The sequence below is a fragment of the Uloborus diversus genome, chromosome 1, assembly GCF_026930045.1.
Source record: "Uloborus diversus isolate 005 chromosome 1, Udiv.v.3.1, whole genome shotgun sequence".
NCBI classification, from domain to species: domain Eukaryota; kingdom Metazoa; phylum Arthropoda; class Arachnida; order Araneae; family Uloboridae; genus Uloborus; species Uloborus diversus.
In genome coordinates this window covers 161,503,157-161,526,262 of record NC_072731.1, presented here as the reverse complement: position 1 = coordinate 161,526,262, position 23,106 = coordinate 161,503,157, and the positions used below count along the sequence as shown (strand labels likewise).

The window sequence follows — 23,106 nt, the reverse complement described above, 5'->3', positions numbered from 1 at the left end:
AAATTATTATTGAATTCTTATTAATTATTATTGTATAACGTTAATGCTCTATTTAATGTTTGGAAATCTTGATTTTTGTACCTCCGAATAAGGGACACCTCTATTTAAGGGACAAAATTTCTGGTCCCCTTCGTGTCCCTTATTGGGAGGTTCTACTTTATATTGAGCTTTTGAATTGAATTTTTCAGTGAATCCAAGTGTGAATCCAAATACATTCGTACTCACAGATGTGAATCAGAAATGATTTGGATTCATAGGTCTGAATCTGAATAGATTCGGATTCATAGGTATGAATCCAAGTTTCCTATTTGGATTCACACTTGCAAATATGAATCTATTCGAATTCACACTTGTGAATACGAATGTATTCTTACTCGGATTGACACGTTAAGGTACTGTGAATCAAATTCGGATTCGGATTTACGAATACGAATCTGCCCATCTCTAGTACTCGGTAATCATGCATGAGTCAGTCTTTGAGGACATCTCACGATTTCCAGTTGGTTGCACACGTATCAAAAGAACAAAAATATTGTTTACAAACATACTTCTTTTTGTGTGTGTATGTGTGCCTTTGTGTGTGTATGTGTGTTAATAGATTTTTAGGACTTCGTGCCATTTAAAATTGTCACCTACGTATTGAAAGCAATTAAGCTATTTTTTACATACTTTTCTTCTAAAAATAATCATGCTATCTGCCTTAGAAACTTGTGACGCAAGTTTTCGTCAAAATTCGCGTCATGTCCTGCAGCAATCTCTAGTAAACTCAACTAACATTATGCATTCCTAAAAATTTTCATTCATTTTCATTCTAAAAGCATTAGCATTTCTGGAAACGACGTGCTCTACCAAGTTTAAAATATTTTCTAATCTAATCTGTTAAAGGAAAAATCACCAATCGTCGATCTACGTTTAATGTTTTTCGATCACTATCGCTAAACCATCCATCAGTTTGCTTACGGGGTTACCTCTCTCTCTCTTCAGGTTCTATTTCTCACTTCAACCTTTCTCCGCTTGAATGATGTAACAAACTTAAAAAATTTAGTCATAAATTATGATCGTTTAAAGTTATTTGCATGAAGAGATAACTTCTTTCACGTGAATCTGCAATGCACCGCATTAATACCCATATATGGGGCAGAATATTTAAAATTTTTAAAGCTTTACACACTATTTAATTCAATTGGTATCAGTTAATTTTGGGCTAATTTGCATGGTGAAGAATACAAAAACAATAATAATTATGATATGAACAAGAAATATATTTTTTGTAAAAATTGTTTTAAGGTACCCCCTGTCCCATAATATTGGCAAGGTTTATTACATAATGCAGTTCTTCTAACACACTGCACGTACTTGAAAAAGACTCTGAAAGGTTTACTGCAGTTTAGAAAATTAAAGTTAAGTCATAGATATTTCGTTGAACTCACCAGCTGTGTCTTTTCTATCACTGAATTGTTTGAGGTAGAAGCAGTTCACTAAAATTATTTCTGTTTTAATTCAAGTATTTCTCCATTTTGCGTGTAAGATTGCATTTTTTTCAAATATTTTTACTTTTATAAAATCTGTACGTCAGAGCCAGAGTGACGTAAGTCAAAAAATTGCGATTTTCTGTTTATTAGTGCTATGTATGTAAAAGCCTATCCCTCATTGAATCATGTGAACGTAATTCTTTAAAAAAAATCTTTTCAATTTTTTACCAGGATTAAAAGAGCGCGAGGTCCAGAAAAAAGTTTTTCCTCTCTCCTGTAAAGTTATGATAATGTGACTTACGTCGTTCTGGCTCTGAGGTACAGAAATTTTCCCTAGACTGAATAGGTTCAAGTGCGAGATCAAAAATGAATACTATAGCGTTTACACGGAACATAAAAAAAACATTTATTCATTAAAACATTACGCAACACAGAACAAGACACGGAATAACAAAAAAAAATAACGTAGCTATGCTTTTTATACTGTGGCAAAAATTGTCCCAAACTGAATTCAAACAATTACGATTCCACCAGAAGCATCTCTACATCCAACCATTTTATAAGATTTTTTATTTTTTTTAGTTAACTTGACATAAAATCCATCTATTTATTTAGTTGAAGACTTGTGGACATAATGTATAGAAAAAACGAATAAATAATACTAAGCTTTACTTTGGGGAATTGAAATACGTTTTCCGTTTTGTAAACGTTGTTGACTGCATAAAATTTAATCAAAAAATAAAGTTTTCTGAGTAATAAATTATATTACAAGAACTCTTTCCAAGAGCCTTCGTTTACGTTTTTTGGAATTGAAGTCACTTAAAATAAATAACTTTTTTCATAAAATATTTGTCTGTAAACAAAAAGATTTGAAGCATTTTCTCCTTGCAATGTATTTATTTTACTGCTAAAAATTTCCAAACTGTTGAAAAAAAATATATGCACAGACCATTTTTCCCCTTACATTTTTTCTCCTCAGCCTATTATTGATCTTGCTCAAGCATAACTTCCCTGTTATCCGGCACGGAAAACAACTTATTGCCGGATATTGGACATTTGAAGAGAAAAATTCACTGTCCACTCAATATCTGTCCTACATATATGTGTACCCTCACAATATACTTTTTTTCCCCTAAGCTCTGTCATAAGGAACGTAATAAAAATATTTGCTGCTCTTATGAAAAGACTTACCCATTTATTCGCTTGTACGTTCAATATCACGTGGCAAACAATGTTCTTAATGGAAAATGATGGTTCTTTTAGGCACAAAGAAGATCATTTCCTCAATTGTTTTGCCGAAAGAAGATGCTCAATAGAACTATTAGTACTATTTTCTTGAAATCATTGAAAAATGTGAGATAAAAATAAACTAAGCGTGCAAACTATTTAAATAAACTTTTCACCATCAGTTTTTTGTTTACGACAACTAGAAATACCTAGACATTGTGCGTCTGGAAGTTTACTCAAAACAAGAGAATAATTTAATAATCTAATTAAAACGTTTTACAAATAAATAAAAATACTTAAATTTAAAAACCGAAAAAATAATTTTATTATTATGTCATGATACGTGGTGGGAAAACCTCTCCATTTAAATCAAAGGGTACAGAAGTTTCCAATGTGGCAACATAGACGAGGAGGGGAATGCTCAATCATGGCCCTGCTAAATTTCGCTTACACTTGTAGGCCGTGACAACCGCTGAAACTAATGGCAACAAAGAGGGCGCTACAGGGAATTCCTGTTTTCCATTCCGTTGCCATATGATTGGTAGATGCACAGGTTCATAGGTTGGGTTCAGCGCCTATTGCGGTCAAAATGGGCGACGTCGAATCAAAAATAAACAAACTTTGTAGCGTTTACATTGATTGGTGGATGCATAGGAATTCCGTTCAGTGCCTCTTGCGATCAAAATGGGCAAAATATCGAATTTCCGAATTTTTCGAGAATTTCAAGAGGAGATCATAGTTTTATCGTTTGAACACAGAAACGACAAAAATTGTCAAAGCCCATATAGCGTTAGTGCCATCTAGAGGGGCCATGGCTCAATGGTTTAAAAATTTTACCTGTTACCTTTTTCTTTTTGCTAGATAAAATATCTGTAATTTATTTTAGTAGGCACAACTTTCAAAAGTGTTTTTGCATTTTTCCTCCTGATTCTACTTTCGCGACTAGTAAAACTGATTATCTTCCCCTTTCAGGAGGTGCTTTGCAATTTTGAATAGAAAACACTTTAATGGAAGGTACCTCCTTTCCATTAAAATCAGTGAGCTAAATAAGGCTGCGTAGACCAATAAGACCATCCCCCCATTTTTTTATGTATGTATCAAAAATTTTCTTGATCATGACTTCATCGTCGTCAAAAAAACGTTACTGATGATAAAGCGTTGTCAACAAGCAGTTTGCTATTGCCAGGAAAAAGTGCAACGAAAGTTATAGCCCAGTCAATGAAGGTAAAAAAAATAGGCTTTGTCGAAACTACTTTAGGGAAAGCTGAATTTTTGTAGGATGTTAGCAAATAAAGTATACACTAAAAAACTTTCCGACCCCCACCCCTCTTGCTTTCTCCCCCACTCCCCTCCGAAACATTGCAAGAGCAATACTATGATTATACGTTTTTCGTGTCGCAACTAATTAGGGGAAAGCTGAATTTTGGCAGGATGTTTGTACATAAGGTACACACTAAAAAGCCACAAACTCCCGACCCCCACCCCTCTTGCTTTCTCCCCCACCCCCTCCGAAACATTGCAAGAGCAGTACTATGATTATACGTTTTTCGTGTCGCAACTAATTACGGGAAAGCTGAATTTTGGCAGGATGTTTGTACATAAGATATAAACTAAAAAGTCACAAAGTCTTGACCCCTACCCCTCTTGCTTCCCCCCCCCCCTCTTGGAAACACTTAGACCATCAAGAGCAGTACTATGATTATTCGCTTTTCTTTTCGCAGCTAATTAAGAGAAAGCTGAATTTTTGCACGATGTTAGTACATAAAGTGTAGACTAAAACCTAGACAGTCTCGACCTTAACCCCTCTTGCTGCTCCCCCGCCCCCTCCTTCCGAAACATTGCACACTGATCAGTTCAGTACTATGATTATACGCGTACAGCTTGAAAATTTATGATGTTACCGGGGTGTACCTTTTTTTTTATTTCACTCCTAACAGGAGTGATAAACCAGTGTAGCCCAACCTAAGGCCCAGCTGCCGTATCCGACCCGCGAAGCTGATCCGTGTTGCCCGTTGTTTTGTGAAATGTTACAACTGGAAGAGCACGATTAATGAAAATGTTACAAATTGTTAGCCAAATATTTGGAAATTGGTTTCTGAAACCATTGGTGGGGATCACTGTTATACATAAATTATGAAACATACACTTTTTATGTAGATAGCTCAGTTTCACCGTTTTACCAACTTAATCATATGCAGAAAACTCACAACAAAAACCAAAAACTAACTTCAATAAATTAATAGCTTTTTATCATTATGTCTTGGAAAGAAATGCTTGAACAAAATTTATAGATTATAATATGATAATAGTCATTTTCTTGAAATGGATCAACAATGTATAACGTTCACTAAAAGTTTTTACTACCATAATGGAATTACTTGTTACAAAAGTTTATAATTCGTTTGTGTCGGCGATAGTCTACAATATAATGTTAATGCTTGGCTAACTATTTAAGCTTTAAATAAATCAGGAATAGTATATTTGAACTTATTATTTTCTAGCAACGGATATTATAAACGTTTAATATTACTTTTGGTTTTTATTTTATGTCTTATATAAGAGGCCATCTTCTAATATTTCGTTGGTTTGGTCCCAAATATTGTTACAGTGGATTCCACTACACTGTCCACACATAGACGTGCAATCGAACCTAGCTTTACGACAGATACAGTTTGAAACACATAATCTTTTCAATTGCAAGATACTAATTGCAGAAGTTCACTTGAAGCAGATGTAATTAGGAGTGGGGATCGGAGTTTTGTACTTTTTTAAAGAATACATTACGTATTAACATCCTGCCGAACTTCAGCTTTCTCTTAATTAGTTGCGACACAAAAAGCGTACAATCATAGTACTGTTCTTGCAGTGTTTCGGAGGGGGTGAGAGAGGGGGGGAAGAGTGGTGGGGGTCGGAACTTTGTACTTTTTAAAGAATACATTATGTACAAATACCTGCCAAAATTCAGCTTTCCCCTAATTAGTTGCGACACAAAAAGCGTATAATCATAATACTGCTATTGCGATGTTTCGGAGGGGGTGGGGGGAAAGCAGGAGGGATGGGAGTCGGGACGTTGAGACTTTTTAGCGTGTACTTTATGTACTAACATCCTGCCAAAATTCAGCTTTCCTTTAATAAGTTGCGAGACGAAAAGCGTATAATCATAGTTCTGCTCTTGTAATGTTTCGGAGGGGGTGGGGGAGAAAGCAAGAGGGGTGGGGGTCGGGACTTTGTATTTTTTTAGTGTATACTTTATGTACTAACAACCTGCAAAAATTTAGCTTTCCCTAAATTAGTAGCGACACAAAACCTTTATTGACTGGGCTATTATTACTGACGAATGTTGTCAAAATTAAAGGGGAGGGGCATTCAAAATTACACTCGAAATTAACTTTCCCAAAAGGGAAAAGGAGCCATCAGGGACATGGAAAAAATAAATACATGGTGCACAAAATACTTTTGTTTAATGATATTCTATTAGTTTCATGCTAGTAAAGCTAAATTTTTACACCAATAGATTGATTTTGGTTCTGTATCATGGGAAAATAAATGTACATTTAAACTATAAGTAGATATTTAATAAGTTAAATTGAAAATTCTTGAATCAAAACTATTTATTATTTTCAGCTAATACCGAAAATTGCGGTATTTTCCTCAGCAAATACCGGTATTATGAAATTGCAAAATTGCTCGAAATACCGGTATTCGGTATACCGGAATTGCAATCCCTAGTTGCACGTATATGTTTTGTTTGATGGCTGGTAAACATAACTTACGAGTGCCTGTAAATTCCCATTTTAAACCTTCTTTCCAGTAACAGTGAAAGCAAGAAGAGTAAACCAGGAAATCAGACTTAATTCTTCCCAAAAATATCACTAAAACATAAAAATATTCAGAAATAAATAAATAGTGAAATAAATATTGAACAATTAGAAATATTGGAAAGTAGCGTTTTGAGATCGATAAAATGTGTGTCTGTCGATGACTCGGTTTGTCTGCTACCCCCTCCCCCTAATAACTTTCGACAGAATCGTCCGATTCGAATAAACTTTTTTTTTTTTTTGTTAGATAGATCTTGGCGAGAACACCTCATTCCCATATTTCACTTTTTTATTAGAACCATTTTTCGTTCAATTTTCAACTTTAAAAAATTTATACCGTCTGCGGGAAAAATCGAGACGAATATAGATTTCGCAGACAAAAAACGGATTTGTTTCAATTAAACTAAATGGAAAAAGCTCTTGATGTAGAACATCCATACATTTTAATTATTATTATTATTATTTAGCTATTTTAAGGGTATTTTTGAACAATTCGAACATTTTTAACCACGGAAGAAGTTTAAACCTTTGTTTTTAACAAATAAGCCTTGAAAAACTAAAAATTATTTATGGTACAAAAAACTGAAAAAATGCGCAGATTCTGATTATGTTCTAAATTTTTTTTTTCAAGAAATAGGGAAAAAGTCGTTAATAAAAATAGAAATGTCCTATCCTGTAGCTTCACCATTGACGCAAGTCAGGGGTGAATACAACTGAATAAAACTGAAATGCATTCCAAAGCACCAATGTTTTTGTTGAGAAATAACGATTTATTTTTGTTTACATTCTAAAGTTTTAATTTATTTGATTTATTTATCTATTGACAACATAACATTTAAATAGAATAGGCGGGCTTTATTTTTTAACAAAAAATAAAATCTGCAAACGATCTTATTTTTGCTGAAAATTTATTATTTACTAGTGGTACCCGCACGGCTTTGCCCGTGATAAAAAATTAAAAGGTCTTTTGGTTCGCCTGTATATTTACAAATAATGTATGGTGAATTTCCTCGACAATTGGCTCGTGCTTTTGTTACGGTTCTACGTTATGATAATTTCGTAATTTATTTGTCCATCTTATGGTAATTTCGTTCTTAAAAATTGGAATAGAAAAAGAACCACATCTAATTTTCGAAAAAATCGCTTCGAGGTGCACACCTCCATGCTACAAACTAACCTTGTGCCAAATTTCATGAAAATCGGTTGAACGGTCCAGGCGCTATGCGCGTCACAGAGATCCTGACAGAGATCATAACAGACAGAGAAACTTTCAGCTTTATTATTAGTAAAGATTAAACACGACTTCTTACTCATGTATTAATTTTTTTTCAAAAGTTCATTTTACTTATTTTTTTACTTCCTGGCAACAGGGGAGAAATTAAATCCCAGGTACTTTATTTTTGCCCAAAAGAAAGAGCTGCAAACTTTTTTTTTTAAACAAAATGTATAATTTTGATGCAATTATTTTTTTTCATTCATTCATTTGCTTATTACCTATTTATTTATTCATTTATTTATTTGAAAACAATTTTTAAAAAGTCTGTTATAAACTACTATATAAGTTAAGGACTGAGAAATACCTTTGTGCTTGAAAAGTTAAATAAGATGACAACGTTTTTTTTACAAGAGATTGATCAGATGATTTGAATATAGCAAGTTTCTGATTTAATTGCAGTGACAATTTTTTAAGTTCACTTCACATCAATTCTAGTCACGACCACTTCATAGTTATTTGACATATTTCTGCTATAGACTTTATAGCAGAAACTAAATTACGCGAAACAGATATTCTGACGAGAATTTCATCTCAATGTAATACTTTACACTACATCTCGCACTGAATGTGCAAGAGTTAATCTTCTGTATAATGGCGGAAACTAAATGGAATGTAGATAACATACTATCGGACACGTTAATAAACTTGGCAATTCATTGCTGTAAAGAGAAACGCTCAGGTAAATTTTCAAATGCTTTACAGCGTTCTGGGGGAAAACGATTTAATGTTTTGAATTTTTCATGGATATTTATTCTAATGCTTTTAAAATCAAGTGTAGGGATGTGTCGTTCATGAACGAACGGGTCGAAAAGAATGAATCATTAAAGGTAACTAGTCAGAACGATCTCCAAAAAAAAGAATGCCCGTTCTTTTGAATTGTGAACAGTTTGGAACATTGTTTGATGTACTTGTGATAAAATCGCATTTTTTGCTTTTAAATTACAATAAGAATCATCTTCAATTTTTGAACTCTCAATCAACTGCAAATTTCATCAGTGCAGTACAATATATTCCTTTCGAACCATTTTTACTTTTCGCTTTACTCATTATTTTTCTGTAACCGTGTTTTTTTTTTTTTTTTTTTGCATTTTTTCAATGTTTCCATTAGTAATATTTTTTGTAACTTGTTTGGGCTACAAACAAAGTTTTTGAACTTTCCATCTTATATCCTACGCACCTGTTAAGATCCTTTTCACGCTTTCAGTCACCAAAATTATTTCTAAAAAGTCCTTTTATCTCTTTCTGACGATCATTTTGCCTTATATCTATATTATTCCTATTAATTATCACATATATTAATTTGGCTTTCTTTTTTAACTAGCTTGGCGACTTCTAAGTCTAAAATTTTGTATTCATTATCCGAAGAAGTTTTAATAGGGATTATTTTTGTCAATATTTTTCCTTATTTTAATACTTACAGCGTTCCCCCCCCCTTCCCCCCCCCCAATTTGTTCTATGGGATAATTTTGAAGCTCCCTAATATTCAGGTGAGTACTGTTTTTGAAATTAAATTATTTGCTACCCCGGCTGAGCAATCAATACTTTTTATGTTACTTTTTCAGTTATGTATGGTCTTTTGATGTATACTTGGCTTTATACGTCTGAACCTAAATAAAATATTATTTGATTAACTAGCTTATTACCCGGCGTTGCCCGGGTGCTTCTCAATGCAGCATATCATTTAGATAATTAAATGGATGAATTCTATCTAAATAACAGTAAAAAGCTGCATTCGCACCTCTCTAGGCTCAAATTTTCAAAAGACTGTAAATGGCACAGAAAGTTGAGCATTTGCAGGAAAAATAGCATCAAGTAAAAACAAAAAAGCAATGAGACATGTTATCGGGGTTCTGTCAACGATATTCTTTGGTTCTGCCGTGTCCACTGGCACGTTGTCTGCGGTTGAATCAGCCAATGTCTTAATGCAGAGACAAATGATTGTCTTGCATATCTTGTGGGACAACCTTTTGCGTGGTGCTTCGAATACGATAACCATTGACGGTTTTGTATACCTCAAGACATTAAAGCATGCTACAGTACTCTTCACATACATTTTATTCTGGAAAAAAAACTTGGAGTGTTTTCCTAGAAAGAGTCGTTAATAAATTCAATGGTTTTTATCAGTTACAGATATATGCAAAATATGCCACCGTTACAATATTTTCAGATATGAAAATCATCCTCAATGGCCCAAAAGCTAAACAGATAGTCCACAGTACAGAAAATAAGGAATTCGGTCATTGTTATTAATAGCCGTAAACATTTTGTTTTACGGATAATTGGCGGTGTTTTTACTTTCAAGATTTCACGTGTTAGATAGACTCATTTTATAATTTTTTGTAAGTGTTCAGGAATGTAAGCACATTCCGTAGAAAACGTTCACTTAGTATAAATAACTTCACAAAATGTGTCTGTTTGCCCTTTCCGTGGCGATTTAGTAGCATGCCATGGAGTAAGTAATATTAGATAAGTGTAAATTGCATAAAAAGACGTACGTCAACTACATTTTATATCCTATATTTATGTCAAATTACTATTTTCGTAGTTAAAAATGACAGTTAGATATTAATATTGGTGTCATGCAACGATTCAAAATTTGTCTAGATTAAAATTTTGTTTCAAATTTTTAAAACCTCACACTTGCCGTAAATGTTGTACATGATAACTCAAACTGATGCAGGTAGTAATATCACTTATTTAAGTTTGCTGCTCTGGAGTATTTCTTTGAGAATATCGAAATTTCAATTTGAAGAGGCACAGTCGTCATTAGGGGTAAGAATGGTTCCACTGAATAATAGTTGCCATAGAAACAGTTACAGTTATTATTTTAAGATACATAAAGCATTAAAAATGGAGTACGTGGACGCGAACTTATGGAACGAACTATAGAAAACCCGTCAATTGAACTGCCTTATAGAAAAAGAAATAGGCGTGCACATTTTGGTCACTATCCGCGTCGTTTTTTTTTTTTATTATTATGATTATTATTATTATTTGCAGGCCAAGAAATTAAAAGAAAGAAAAAAAACCTCTTGTTTCTACTTACAACTGTATAATAGACAATTCTTTTGTTTATGTTTTACAAAAGCTTGTTGCACATTCTGTTCCTCATATCCGCAACTTCAAAACGAAGGAAATGTATTTCCACGTTCAGAAACGTAATCCAAGTACTAAAAAGTTAAATTATTTAAAAATTTCTAATTCTTAAGTTTAACTCAAATCTTGCTCCTAAATACAATTCTTAGTCCCCCTTCCAGCAGCAAAATAAAATACATTTTTGAATGAACCCAACCTTAAGCATGCAACATAAAATTATCTACATGGGAAATAGGTAAATTTCACATGCATTTAAAGTACTTAATCGCCTGCCCTTCTGACTTATTGATCGTGATACAGAACTTTAGTCTCACTTTAGATTTTAATTTCTTGAAGTTTAAAGAATGATGTATTGCGATTAGCGGATATACGTGAGATACAAATTGTTTCACCTTATTCCTCCACTGGGAACAGAGTTGCTTCTATAACACTGATGCGTATCCATTTTTATCTTACAGCATTTTTTCAATGACGGTTGAATTACTTAGTGGTAGTTACAAACAGTAATATTTTTCGATTGTTTACAATAAAAGTTATCGAACTGAGAGTCTTGCAACTGGAAATGGAGCTTTGCTCAACTAATTTCACGATGAAGACTAAAACGAAAAAACTTTATAATGTGGCGTAATATTTCATCATGCCCATTTCAGTAGCAATCTCTTCGTGTCAAAAGTTGCCTCATATCCGCTAACTGGTTTAAAATTATTGCTAGGCAGCGAAGATGCTTCAGGTGTACTATTGCTTCAAGTGTTAAAGTATTATAAAATTTTAAAGATTAAGAAATTTGTTTACGTAAAAAATGGAGACATTTTATGCATTTTAAAAGTTTAAATCTAAATTAATATTTCTTTACATTTTTAAAACTTTAAACTTTTACCCTTCTAAAACTATGAATTCCGCCGCATTAAATTTTCGTGTGGTTTCGAGTCTAAAGGTGCTCAGTCTTTTACACTGTTAAAAATTCAGGAAGATTTTCTGGTAATTGTTACTGTAAAATTGCATCGCCGACGCATCGCTGATTTTTACGGTAATTTATACCGGAGAAATAAACGATCCCAGCGCCAACTGGTTGCTGTGGCCTACCGAGGAAACCGTAAAATTTTACAGTAACATTTGATTTTTACGGTAATAGTTACTGGCAACATGGATGCCAGTAACAATTACCCTAAATTTTCCGGAAAATTTTTAACAGTGTACTCTACCACACATTTGCAATCCTAGTATGATAGTTTATGTTACATGTAATGAACCCCATGACTATCCCCCTCGCCCTTGAAAGATAAATTCAATCTACGCTACTATGCACAAAAATAATGATTTTGCAATTCATTAGCCATATTAGTATTTTTACCCCTGGTCTCTGATAACCTGGAGCGATTTCTGTGAAACTTAGGTCAACTGAATTAGGTAAATCATGGAATAGTATAAATAACATATACATATTGATTTGTTTAAGGATAATACATACTAAATTATATTTCCGACACAGTGATGTCGTTTCAATATAAATTTAGTATTCTAATTGTAAAACTGTTGAAGATTGTACTTCGATAATACCTATCTCATTTTGTTGTTTTCTGTGCTGTTTATGCATAGAAAATACAGATCAAAATTTCATTTACTGTTACGGTATTATTACTTGAAAACTTATTAGCGAAATGCGCAAGCAAATTGAAGAAGAAACACCGAAGGTGATTTCAATGCATCTCTGTGTTTTAGCAGGGTGCATTTTAAGAACTACTGAAAGACAGCATTTCTTTTTCGTTCGGCTTTCTTGCCAAACATGCTATACGTTTGTCGCTAATCGACATTAATAGCCATTGTTGAGGATACTTTTTGTATTGATTGCATTTAAAATATCTCCTGGTGGTTATATGTTGTTAGTCATTCTCATTTGCTTTGAATCAAGGTTCACAAATACCGATATATTTGAATCGAATTACTTAAAGATTCGACGTAAATAAAGCAATAGTATAAAGAAAATTTACAAATTGCAAATTGGTTTGATAAGGATCATAGAACATTAAATAAAATTTCGGTTGCTAGGATGAAATAGATGTGGTTTTAATAAAAGTAGTCTAATGTTGAAACAGTCGAAGATTGTACGTCAATATTGAATGCAATACTATTACCTTACTCATGATTGTATTTTGCTGCTATTAACGGGATAAACACTGATCAAAAATTACACGAAGCCTTACTGTTGCGGATTTTATAATTAAACAATACTTAAAAATTATAATTAAACGGTAGCATTCAAATTAAGTAGCACCATGAGTAGCATTAATGGACCCCTGGGGCCTCGTTGGGCGCAGTTTAAGAAACGATGTACAGCATCATTTATTATATCTACGGCTTTCTCGCCAAACATGCTTCAACGCTCATCGCTAAACGGCATTGACGGCCATCGTTTAGGATACGTTTTGTGTTGGTTGCATTTAAAATAGCTCCTGGTGGTTATATGTTGATAACCGTTTTCATTTGCTTTGAACCAAGGTTCACAAATTTAACGATTAAAGTCAATCTTTGAAGAAACTTCATCTAGGGCAGTTTTTTACGGGCTTTTCATTTAGACTAAATTTATAACTATACAAAAATTAGTTCGTGCTGAAAAGAGCAATTTTATGACTCAAAATTTGAAATTAGACCTCTTTGGGTGTTTTTAAAAATTCCAAAAACCCGCCTATATGAATTCCTGAGCAACAATTTACCTTTGTGCCAAATTTGGAAGAAATCCGACAAAAACTGTGGATTTGTATAAGGAACATACACACATACCCACAAACATACATCCATTTATATATATATAGATTTTTTATTGGCATATTTCTTACTTTCTGGTAATTTTAGTTTTTTTTTTTTTTTTTTTTTTTTTTTTTTTTTTAAGACATTACTTATCTATTGAAACATTTCAAATGTACGTGAATATATCTTGCAGAGAGATCAGCTACAGCATTTTTAAATGAACGAAGACATTCAAACGAACGAGTTCAATGAACGATCCTCTGATGAGCGGATCATTAGAAAGAACGACATTGCCCGTCTCTAATTATGTATCAATGAAAGTAATTTTAAATAAAAATAAAATAATTGTCATAAAAATGATTTTATATTTTTATTTCACTGTTGTTAAACGTTATATTAATGGTGTTGCCGCATCCCATGGAGTCGTTGAAACTTTATGACGTAATGAAATTGGGTCGATTTCATGACGTTCGTTTCAAACGTTTCAATGTTTGAAATTTCAAGTAAAGTCAATCGATAAAATACCATACTTCAAGCAAGAGATAAAAACTATACTTCGCAATAGATTAAACAATATTGGAGCAGCACAATATTCGTATACTACTTTTGCATTTCAAGTAAAGTCAATCGATAAAATACCATACTTCAAGCAAGAGATAAAAACTATACTTCTCAATAGATTAAACAATACTGGAGCAGCACAATATTCGTATACTACTTTTGCATTTATTCAACAAAACCAATTAAAGTTAAAGTAGCCGCGCAATGGTAGGGAATATTTTGGGATTTGAAATTTTGATATAATTTCTAAAATTTATCGAGCTTGGTGGCAATTGACACGTTCGAAAAGAATTATTAACTAGAGTATATTACTATTATGAGTATACCATTGAATCCACATCAGCTAAAAACTAAAATAATCCACCAACTCCGTTATTTATTGTTTATATCGCAAAGAACCCACGTTAACGTAACCCAGCCAATATGGGAGTGAAACGAGCTTCAGTTAAGAAGGGATTAGATAGAAAAAATGTTTAAGAAATCTGGGGATTAGCAGCTGATCGTGGGCAAGGGGTTCTGCCTAATAGTTGAAAACTAGAAAGCTTTTAAATAAGAGGAAGATGTCAACTTTTTATTTACCAATAGTAAAATATTATTCCCTAGTATAAATGTTGTATTTCTTAATATAAAATACATTCAAAGTCATATTATCGCAAAGCGTAAATAAAAAGAGCTGTTTACATGATATAATTTAACTTTTCACCAAACGTAAAAGCTGACCACATTAAGATGGGAAATCCTTGAAAAAGAATCAAATACATTCATAGAAGATTATGAAGCAAAACATACGCAGCTACTTTACACATGAACTTTTTGTGTTAAGGAAAAAAATATTTTTACGACTTTAAAAGCCCATGCTTCAATGTTAGATTCAAATAGGCAAACTTTTAAAAAGGCTGTTGTTGAGTCTAGTGCCAAAGGAAATGTTATTCGTTCTTTCTTTTTGACTATCTGAGTCAACTGCTGGAGAAAGAAAGTAGGGGTGCGACAACGATGTCGATGTTTTGGAAACATCGATGTTTTTGTTAAAACATCGATGTTTTACTTTCGATGTTTTTTCGATGTTGATGTTTTTGCATTTTAATTGAAAATTATCATAAATTTTACACCTATTTTCCGACTAGGTAATTAAATTTACTTATGGAGTTGCCATTTTTTTTTTTTTTTTGCATTCATTTTATAAGGTCAATTTTTCAGTGTAGAGGATGGTTTTTGGGAAAATCACTACAAGATGGTAGACGATAAATGGAGTGTGAGGAAGAGTTCAAAGCTATTGGAAGAACCTGACACTGGTAGTCTGGTGCTATAGCTTGCAGTCTATTTCAAGGGTCCAGTTTTTAAACTAAAGGAAAATCCTATACGTTACTACGGTGAAAACTATACCTTTAAAAATTCAGAGCTGGTAAAAGTTGTTTTAAAGTATTTGATAGTGGTGGCATTTTCTGTTCCATTGGAAAGAGATGTTTCTCTGACTGGTGGGATAGTCTGCGAAAAGAGAAATGCTCTTCTGGGGGACAAAGTAAACAAACTTCTTCTCCAAACTGTCAACACCAATATTCGAGATTACTTATCGATTTCCCCCAACAAGTCGTCCCTCTATTACTTGCAACTTGTGTTTAATTATTAACTAACAGTACAAATATTTCTTGCTCTTAAAAATAATTGTTAGAATTTATTTTGTATTTTTAAAATAATTAGCACAACTTTCTCTCATTATTCAACTAATGGTGCTATGATTCATTTTTTCTTAGGTTCTTTTTTGATGTAAATTTACCTTTCGTTTCATTCAGTTTGAAAATATTTCCTTATTACTATAACTAGTTTGTATTAATCGGTGCTTATCTTATTATCAATTTGTGTCCTACTAAAATAACAAGATGTTGCGAAACTACTCTTATAAAATTATGTTCTTGATTTGAGGTTCAGTATTTTCAATATATTCGTCGGGGACGTATTCTTTTGTATTGCTTAAATTAGTGTAGTATATTCAAAAATGTATGTTATACATTGATAAAAAGATCGATGTTTTAAAACATCGATGTTTTTTGGTTGATGTATCAATACCATCGATGTTTCAATTTCTAACATCGATGTTTTGAAACATCGATGTTTTTTGGTTGATGTATCAATACCATCGATGTTTCAATTTCTAACATCGATGTTTTGAAACATCGATGTTTTGCCATCGATGTCTCACCTCTAGAAGAAAGGAACTTTTAAAGTCTTGCAGAAATTATATTCATGCACTACCCACAACACAGTAGATCCTCGTTTTACGTAAGGGATATGTTTCACGAAAGTGCGGCATAAATTAAAATCGCGTAAATTAAGACTGAATAATAGTAGCTTAATAGAGGTTAGAATCTTTTAAAAATATTGTTTAGTATAGTGATGAATAAACACATAATAAACTGAGTATGTAGTTACTTCGAACTATATGCCTGACGTGCAAAAAGAAAACATGAACAAACTTACCGTTTATAAAAATACTTGGTTATGATAAGTCTGTTGGCGATAATTACTCATTTTTCAGTGTATGTAGTTCTTAGTACGGAATTAGCGCATTTATGATTTATCACTTCATTTCTATAAAGATATCCTCCTTCAGTAGCTAATCAGGATCATTCGCCATTGTCAAGGCGTGTGTCAAAACTTTTTAATTGTGTGTCATCGATGTTGGTGTTCTAGTTGATTTCGTCCTGATTTGTCACTTCTAAAAACTCTTCCAGATTTCTGAAACGATCCACTTTAAGTTGAACACAACTCCTGAAAGCAACATGAAAGAAAAATCTATGTTCATATACTGAAGTTTACATTTATTTACTTGAATTGTAAATTAAGGGGTTGGTAGAGTTTTGCAATTTCAAAAAACTGATTTTTTTTCCTCTCTCTCTCTTTTTTTTTTTGTTAGTTAAACATTTCAAAAATATGTTCCCAAAATTTCAAATCGTTTTGAGCAAAATTCTCAGTTATCAAGTATTCAGTGTCTGCTTCCTCCTTCAAACTGTAGATCCGACAGCTGCCGAAGAATGCAGCAGTTCTGACAGCTGCAGACGCTCAGAATGGCAGTGCTGCTTGCTTGGGGTTAGTTAAATATAGTATAAATAAGTAATGATAAAATACGAGTCTGAGCAGATCGAAGCTGCTACGGGTATTGTACTCTATGGAGCTGGACTTGATGTTTTTTAGCTTCTAAAACTTTAAACGCGTTTTCCTCAAAACCACTTTTTCAAAGTCGTTGTTCACTTTCATTTTAAAACCAACTGATCGATTCATTTAAGACCGATCAAATTTAGTGCACACATTCTGCATAAAAAAAACCTCCCCTTTACGTTGAGTTTGTTTTTTTAATGGGTTTTTTACTAACAGAATAGTGAAATTTTTCGCGAAAGTTAGCAGTTTTAACTTCAAAAGGCCGCCAAAAATTTAAAAGTCAAACAAAAAAATATCTTAGAACATAGGGGGGGGGGTGGAGAATTAATTAATACTTTGACTAAATTCAAATAGAATTTGATTTCAGATAAATGTCAGCTGAGATACAGTGAACACCGCAAATCATCTTTCTCGAAAGGTGCTCTGGGAAAAGCTCCGTCACCGGCTTGTCTGAGGATGTTTTTAGACCAAAAATTTATAGAATCCTCTTAAAATCATATATAATAATATACAAAAGGTTTTAATAAATTTAATCAAACCATTTTCTTTAAAAAAAAATTCGCAAAAAAGGTGAATTTTTGACGCTTAAACCCTCCAACCCCCAACCCCCTTAAAATTGTGTTAACAGCTTCCAAACAGAAGAAGTTTTGACCATAATGAAATTAATTTGTTTTAATATAGTTTAGACCTTTCTTTGTCATAAAGATTCCACAAAAAGGTATTATTTTGATGATTCCCAGATAAAATCCTCATCACTGAACATAAGCAATTAAATACAACAGTTGTTCAAACAATTACCGTTTACCTACAAATCGTTTCGATATTATCTGCTGTTGGATTCCCTGGCAAAGTTGGCATTGCAGGCAGAAATCAAGCAGATGATAAGACTAAGAAGACATACAAATGACGGTATTTCGAAGATCTTATTTCTTTGAAGGCTTAAATATTCAAATCATGATTGACTAGTTTTCGCAGGTGATAGTATTAGAAATTGTTTGCTATGTTTACACAGTGTATCAAATAATGCATTTAAAGTCATTTTATTTGCTTTCCTTTCTTCTGTTGCATAGAAATATGAGTGATAATAGAGCTATGAAATAAAAATTGCTTAAAAAAACAAATAAATTAGTAAGGAAACAAGCTTTTCAAACATTTTGTTAAAAGTCTTCCCCTGTTAGAGTTATTAATTAAACATCAAAAACCAACTCTCGAAACACCGAAACAGATGCGCTTACGGTCTGATCACAGATTGTATGGAAAGGAAAACATCCGTTTTACAAGCGGAAGTGGACGGACGCATCTATTATAGTACAGTAAAATTAGGCCAAAAAATGGCCAAACCCAAACATCCAAAAAAAAAAGTGAAACCTGTTGCAAATTACTTCTTACCCTTCCAGCAAGAAGGGGTAAAAAGTCCCAGAACTTTGCGCGTCGGGTTTTGGGGGGAAGGGGGGGAGACAAAATAATCCTCTATTTAAATAAAAATAATTTCTATTACTTAAAAAAAGTTCTGAAACCTCGCAGAAACCACTCTGTAATAGTAAAACAATAAACTCTCACATAAAAAAATTCTAATTAACCGGGGTTTACAGGCGGGGGGGGGATGGGGGAGGTGTCCATGGAGCAGCTTTGCGTCATTGGATTTTTTAAGGCAGTTTTTTCAAGGGGTATTTCTTTCTTTATTGAGGACTTTTATTCTTGATGGGTACTCCGTCACACTTAAGGGGTGCGCCATCGCTTTGAGGGGGGGGGCCTGAATTTACATTCCAAAATCACAGTGAGTGCACATTTGCAGTGAAGTTCACGAAAAAATTTCCCTGACTTAAACTTTTCCGAAGTACAAAATGCCTCACAATGATATGGTAATGTCAGAATGATAATTCTAAAAGATCTAAGCGAGCTCAGTAACCAAATTATTTGTGACTGGAGTTATTAAACTGTTTAGAGCGCTGGAAAAAAAAATTCCTGTGCAGCATAAAAAAAGTCCAAATTGACCAAAGTTTCCCTACTTCTTCTTGATTAACTTACTTCAACTTTTCTACAATCTTTTGCCATCACCGTAAGGGTGGGACAAACCGGAATTGCCAATAGTGAGACGGGCAATGCTGTAATTCTGCACCCTTTAAGTCGGTGGGGGTTCTCATTTGCAAACACCAAGCTACCTCTCTTTTACGCAGCTGGTTATGTGAATTATGCTAAATATGCGGACAGATACTTGCAACTCTATCTCAAACTTTTGAGTACATTATGCGATAAAAAAAATTTGATCACATTAAACATCATCTAAAACATCAGCTATCCATCGATCTAACGCAGTGACAAATTCAGGTGGTCTAGAACCTGTAGTGATTCAACGATAGAACAAGTCTTGATGAGAGCAATGAGCAATACATCAATAGAATGCTAAATATTTACACCTTTTTGTCTCTCAGTTTGGAAATCTCAATCCGTTTTTAAAGCCCCAGAAGTTTCTTCCCTCTCAAGTTGGTATGGGTATTGCTCGCTGATGATAAGGTGAGTTGCGATAAGACCTTTAACGTTCGGGTAGTAACATCAAATCATATTGAAGTCAAACAATTTTGTGGCATTTCTTTGTAAAGGAGGTGTGACGTCGTGAGTCACAGATGTAAAGATTAACAATTCCAATCTTTTCATTAAATCAAATCACACCACGAACAAGGAAGGACTAAACCCCTTTTAAAAATTAACGCAAAAAAAATTTATTTACAGAAAAAAAAATAAAAATCGTTACATTGATGGGGTTACAAATTCAGGCAAACACAGTTGCCTCAGTGGTGGTCACAAAAAAAAAAAAATCACGGTTTCCAACGAAACCGGAGAAATGCCTAAGGGCACCTGTTTCTCTCAAGTCCTAGAGCAATCTGCTTTTTCAAAAGTGTGGATCGAGGTCTTTTTCGAAGAAACGGGGCTTGTCCACTAAGCCCCCTTAAAATATCCCATTGGTGGAAACTTGGTGACGAACACTGCTACGTTGTTTTTGTAGAAGAAACCAGGGCCCGGATTCGTTGGTCGACCGGCGCCTCATTAACATGGAGCACACCTCCCCGTCTGCGGTTTTTCGGCAACGACAAAGTCGGACACCGTCCAGGGCTGTCAGGCAAACTCGTCACACCTGGTTTTAAAACTGTCCGAAGTGGTGCCAGACAGTCTAGTCCTTTATTTAGAAGCGGTATTCCAACAAAGGCACAAAGGCGTAGAAGAAGAATAGCTGTCCGTCAGTTCCACAGAGTACGGTCGGGCATCCCCGTCGCACAATGGACGCGCGGCATCAAAAAGGGCACAGGACTGAAGATGCCACAGCTCCTCCCCCCTTGAGAGAAAAATTTGCATGTGCAACCACATCAAATTTAGGAAGACGCGGGTGTCCATTGGTCAGAGAACTCGACTCCAGAAAAGGCAGCTACAAATTCGAAAAACAAACCCAATTAAAGAGTACAGACATCCGACGCGTGAACCAACCTTAGGTTTTCAAGTCTGCCAACTCTTTCAAATTAAGTTCGTCAAAGACAAAATTTTACAAGCATAACCTGCGTCACTTAATCCAGTTTGGAAGTGCATCATATTCCTTATCGATTTTTCTGACGTCCAAAACTTTAAAATTTCAGTAGCTTACAGAAAAAATTAGGTGATCTAAAAGTTTTCACATATGTTACCCACAAAACAAAAAATTTAACCCAAAATAAATTTCAATTTTATTCGACGACCAAAAAATAAAAAAAAATAAAAAAAAACGATAAAAATACCAATTTCAAAAAAAAAAAAAAGAAGCGATGTATGGCAATTAAAAACCCACATAGTCTGTTAATTACCGCGATTATTTACAAATAGCCTCGGGGATTGTTATGGGTCCCGTCTACTAAGGCCGTCCGCGTTTCCGTTTAATTTTCCCGGCTTATGCTCGATTTCAAAATTGTACTGCTGCAAACACAATGCCCAACGAGTAAGCCTAGCATTAGTTCCCATCCTTTCCCTCAGAAAAGTGAGGGGGTTATGATCGGTTTGGATTTTAAATTTTTGGCCATTTAAATAGTGATCAAGTTTTTTCAATCCAAAAATTACAGCGGCTAACTCTTTTTCAACAACGCTATAGTTTTTTTCGGCTCTAGAAAACTTTTTACTGAGGTAAACAACAGGGTGTTCTTCCCGTCAGAGATCTGAGCTAAAACTATCCCCATCCCATTGTCACTTGCGTCAGTTTGAAGGACGAATTCTTTAGAGAAATCAGGTGCAAACAGAACGGGGCTTTTCAACAAACTTCCCTTTAGAATTTGGAACGCCTCCTCACATTCATCCGTCCACACTACCTTTTCTTTTCTGATCCTTCCTTTCAATGCGCTTGTTAAGGGGGCTGCTACCTCGGAAAAGTTCGGAATGTATCTGCCGTAATACCCTACCAATCCTAAGAATGACCGTATTAACGTTTTAGTCGTGGGGGTTGGAAAATCTTGCACGGCTTTTAACTTCGCCTTGCTCGGAGATCTCTTCCCAGAACCGACATCATGCCCCAAAAACCGGACACTATCTTGTGCGAAACGACACTTAGAAGGTTTTACTGTTAATTTTGCGTCACCCAATCGCTCTAGCACTTTGTCCACATCGATCACATGCTGTTCCCAACTTTGCGAATATATGGCTATTGCAACATTCACAATGCGTCCGCACATCCGTCACCGACGTATACTTTTCTCCCTAAAACCAGTTTTCGGCCGGCGTTGCTATGACAGCAAGCCGTATTGTGCGGGACCCGTCAACGTGCCTAGAAGCCAGATATGTGACGGCTCTGACGTCCGTCGAGTTGGGCGTCGCATTTCATTGGTCTCCACGAGATGAGCGCGCTCTCTCTATTGGGTGAGAGACTGACATGTGCCTTTTTCGCTTTCCGCAAAGTATGAATGCTTCTCTCTTTTCGGAAAACGTAAGTGTGTCCGCTTGACGTGGCGAACGTGATGTGCGGACGCTGTTTGAATGTTGCATGAATCATCAATGTAGGGTGCCGTAAAATGTTCAAAGCCATTCAAAACTTGCGCTAAAAGTTTTACAAAGTAATACGGAGCGTTGAGTAAACCGAAAATCATATTCTTTGGGCGATACGTCCCAAAGGGCGTGACAAAAGCCGCGTATCGGCTTGCTCTTTCGGTCAGGGGTATCTGAAAATATCCCTTTGTTAAATCCATCAGCGTTATGTAAGGCGCTGCGCTCACCCGCTCAACTACTTCCTCAATGTTTGGTAAGGGGAAAAACTCCGTGCGCGTAATTGCATTCAACTTACGATAATCTACGCAAGGGCGGGGGTCTTTCCCAGGCACCTCCACTAAAATTAGGGGGCTAGTATAGTCGGACTGCCCGATTTCTACAATTCCCAGATCTAAAAGTCTTTTTATTTCCTCACGCACTATTTCAGTTTGCCGTGGGGACATCCTATAGGGTCGCGATCTCACGGGGTCGGCGCTGGTCAGCTCACTGTCCATCGTGACCAATTTAGTACACCCAGGGTCTGAAGAAAACACTCTTTTATGTTTCTGAAGTACTTTCCCTAATTGATCTATTTGCTTTTCCGACACGCGTTTTTCCAAATTGCTAGCCCGCAACATCTCGTGTAAATCAAAATATGTAGGGTCAGGCAAGGGAAAAGGAATCTCAGCTTCTTGCTCGACATCTTCCCCCTCCTCCTCTATTATTAAATTTACTCGTTCGGGGTGCTTATGATAAGGTTTAAGTAAATTTACGTGATAAATGG

At 34.6% G+C, this 23,106-nt stretch overlaps 1 protein-coding gene across 1 annotated transcript in view; it reads right to left on the bottom strand.

Annotated features, from left to right (window-relative positions):
- Positions 1 to 22,837, bottom strand: part of LOC129216655 (acetylcholine receptor subunit alpha-like) — a 222,850-nt gene extending 200,013 nt beyond the window's left edge. The window contains exon 1 of the mRNA XM_054850875.1: positions 22,639 to 22,837. Within this exon, the coding sequence (XP_054706850.1) occupies positions 22,639 to 22,837 (199 nt within the window). The remainder of the gene's footprint in view (positions 1 to 22,638) is intronic.
- Positions 22,838 to 23,106: the final 269 nt, after the last annotated feature.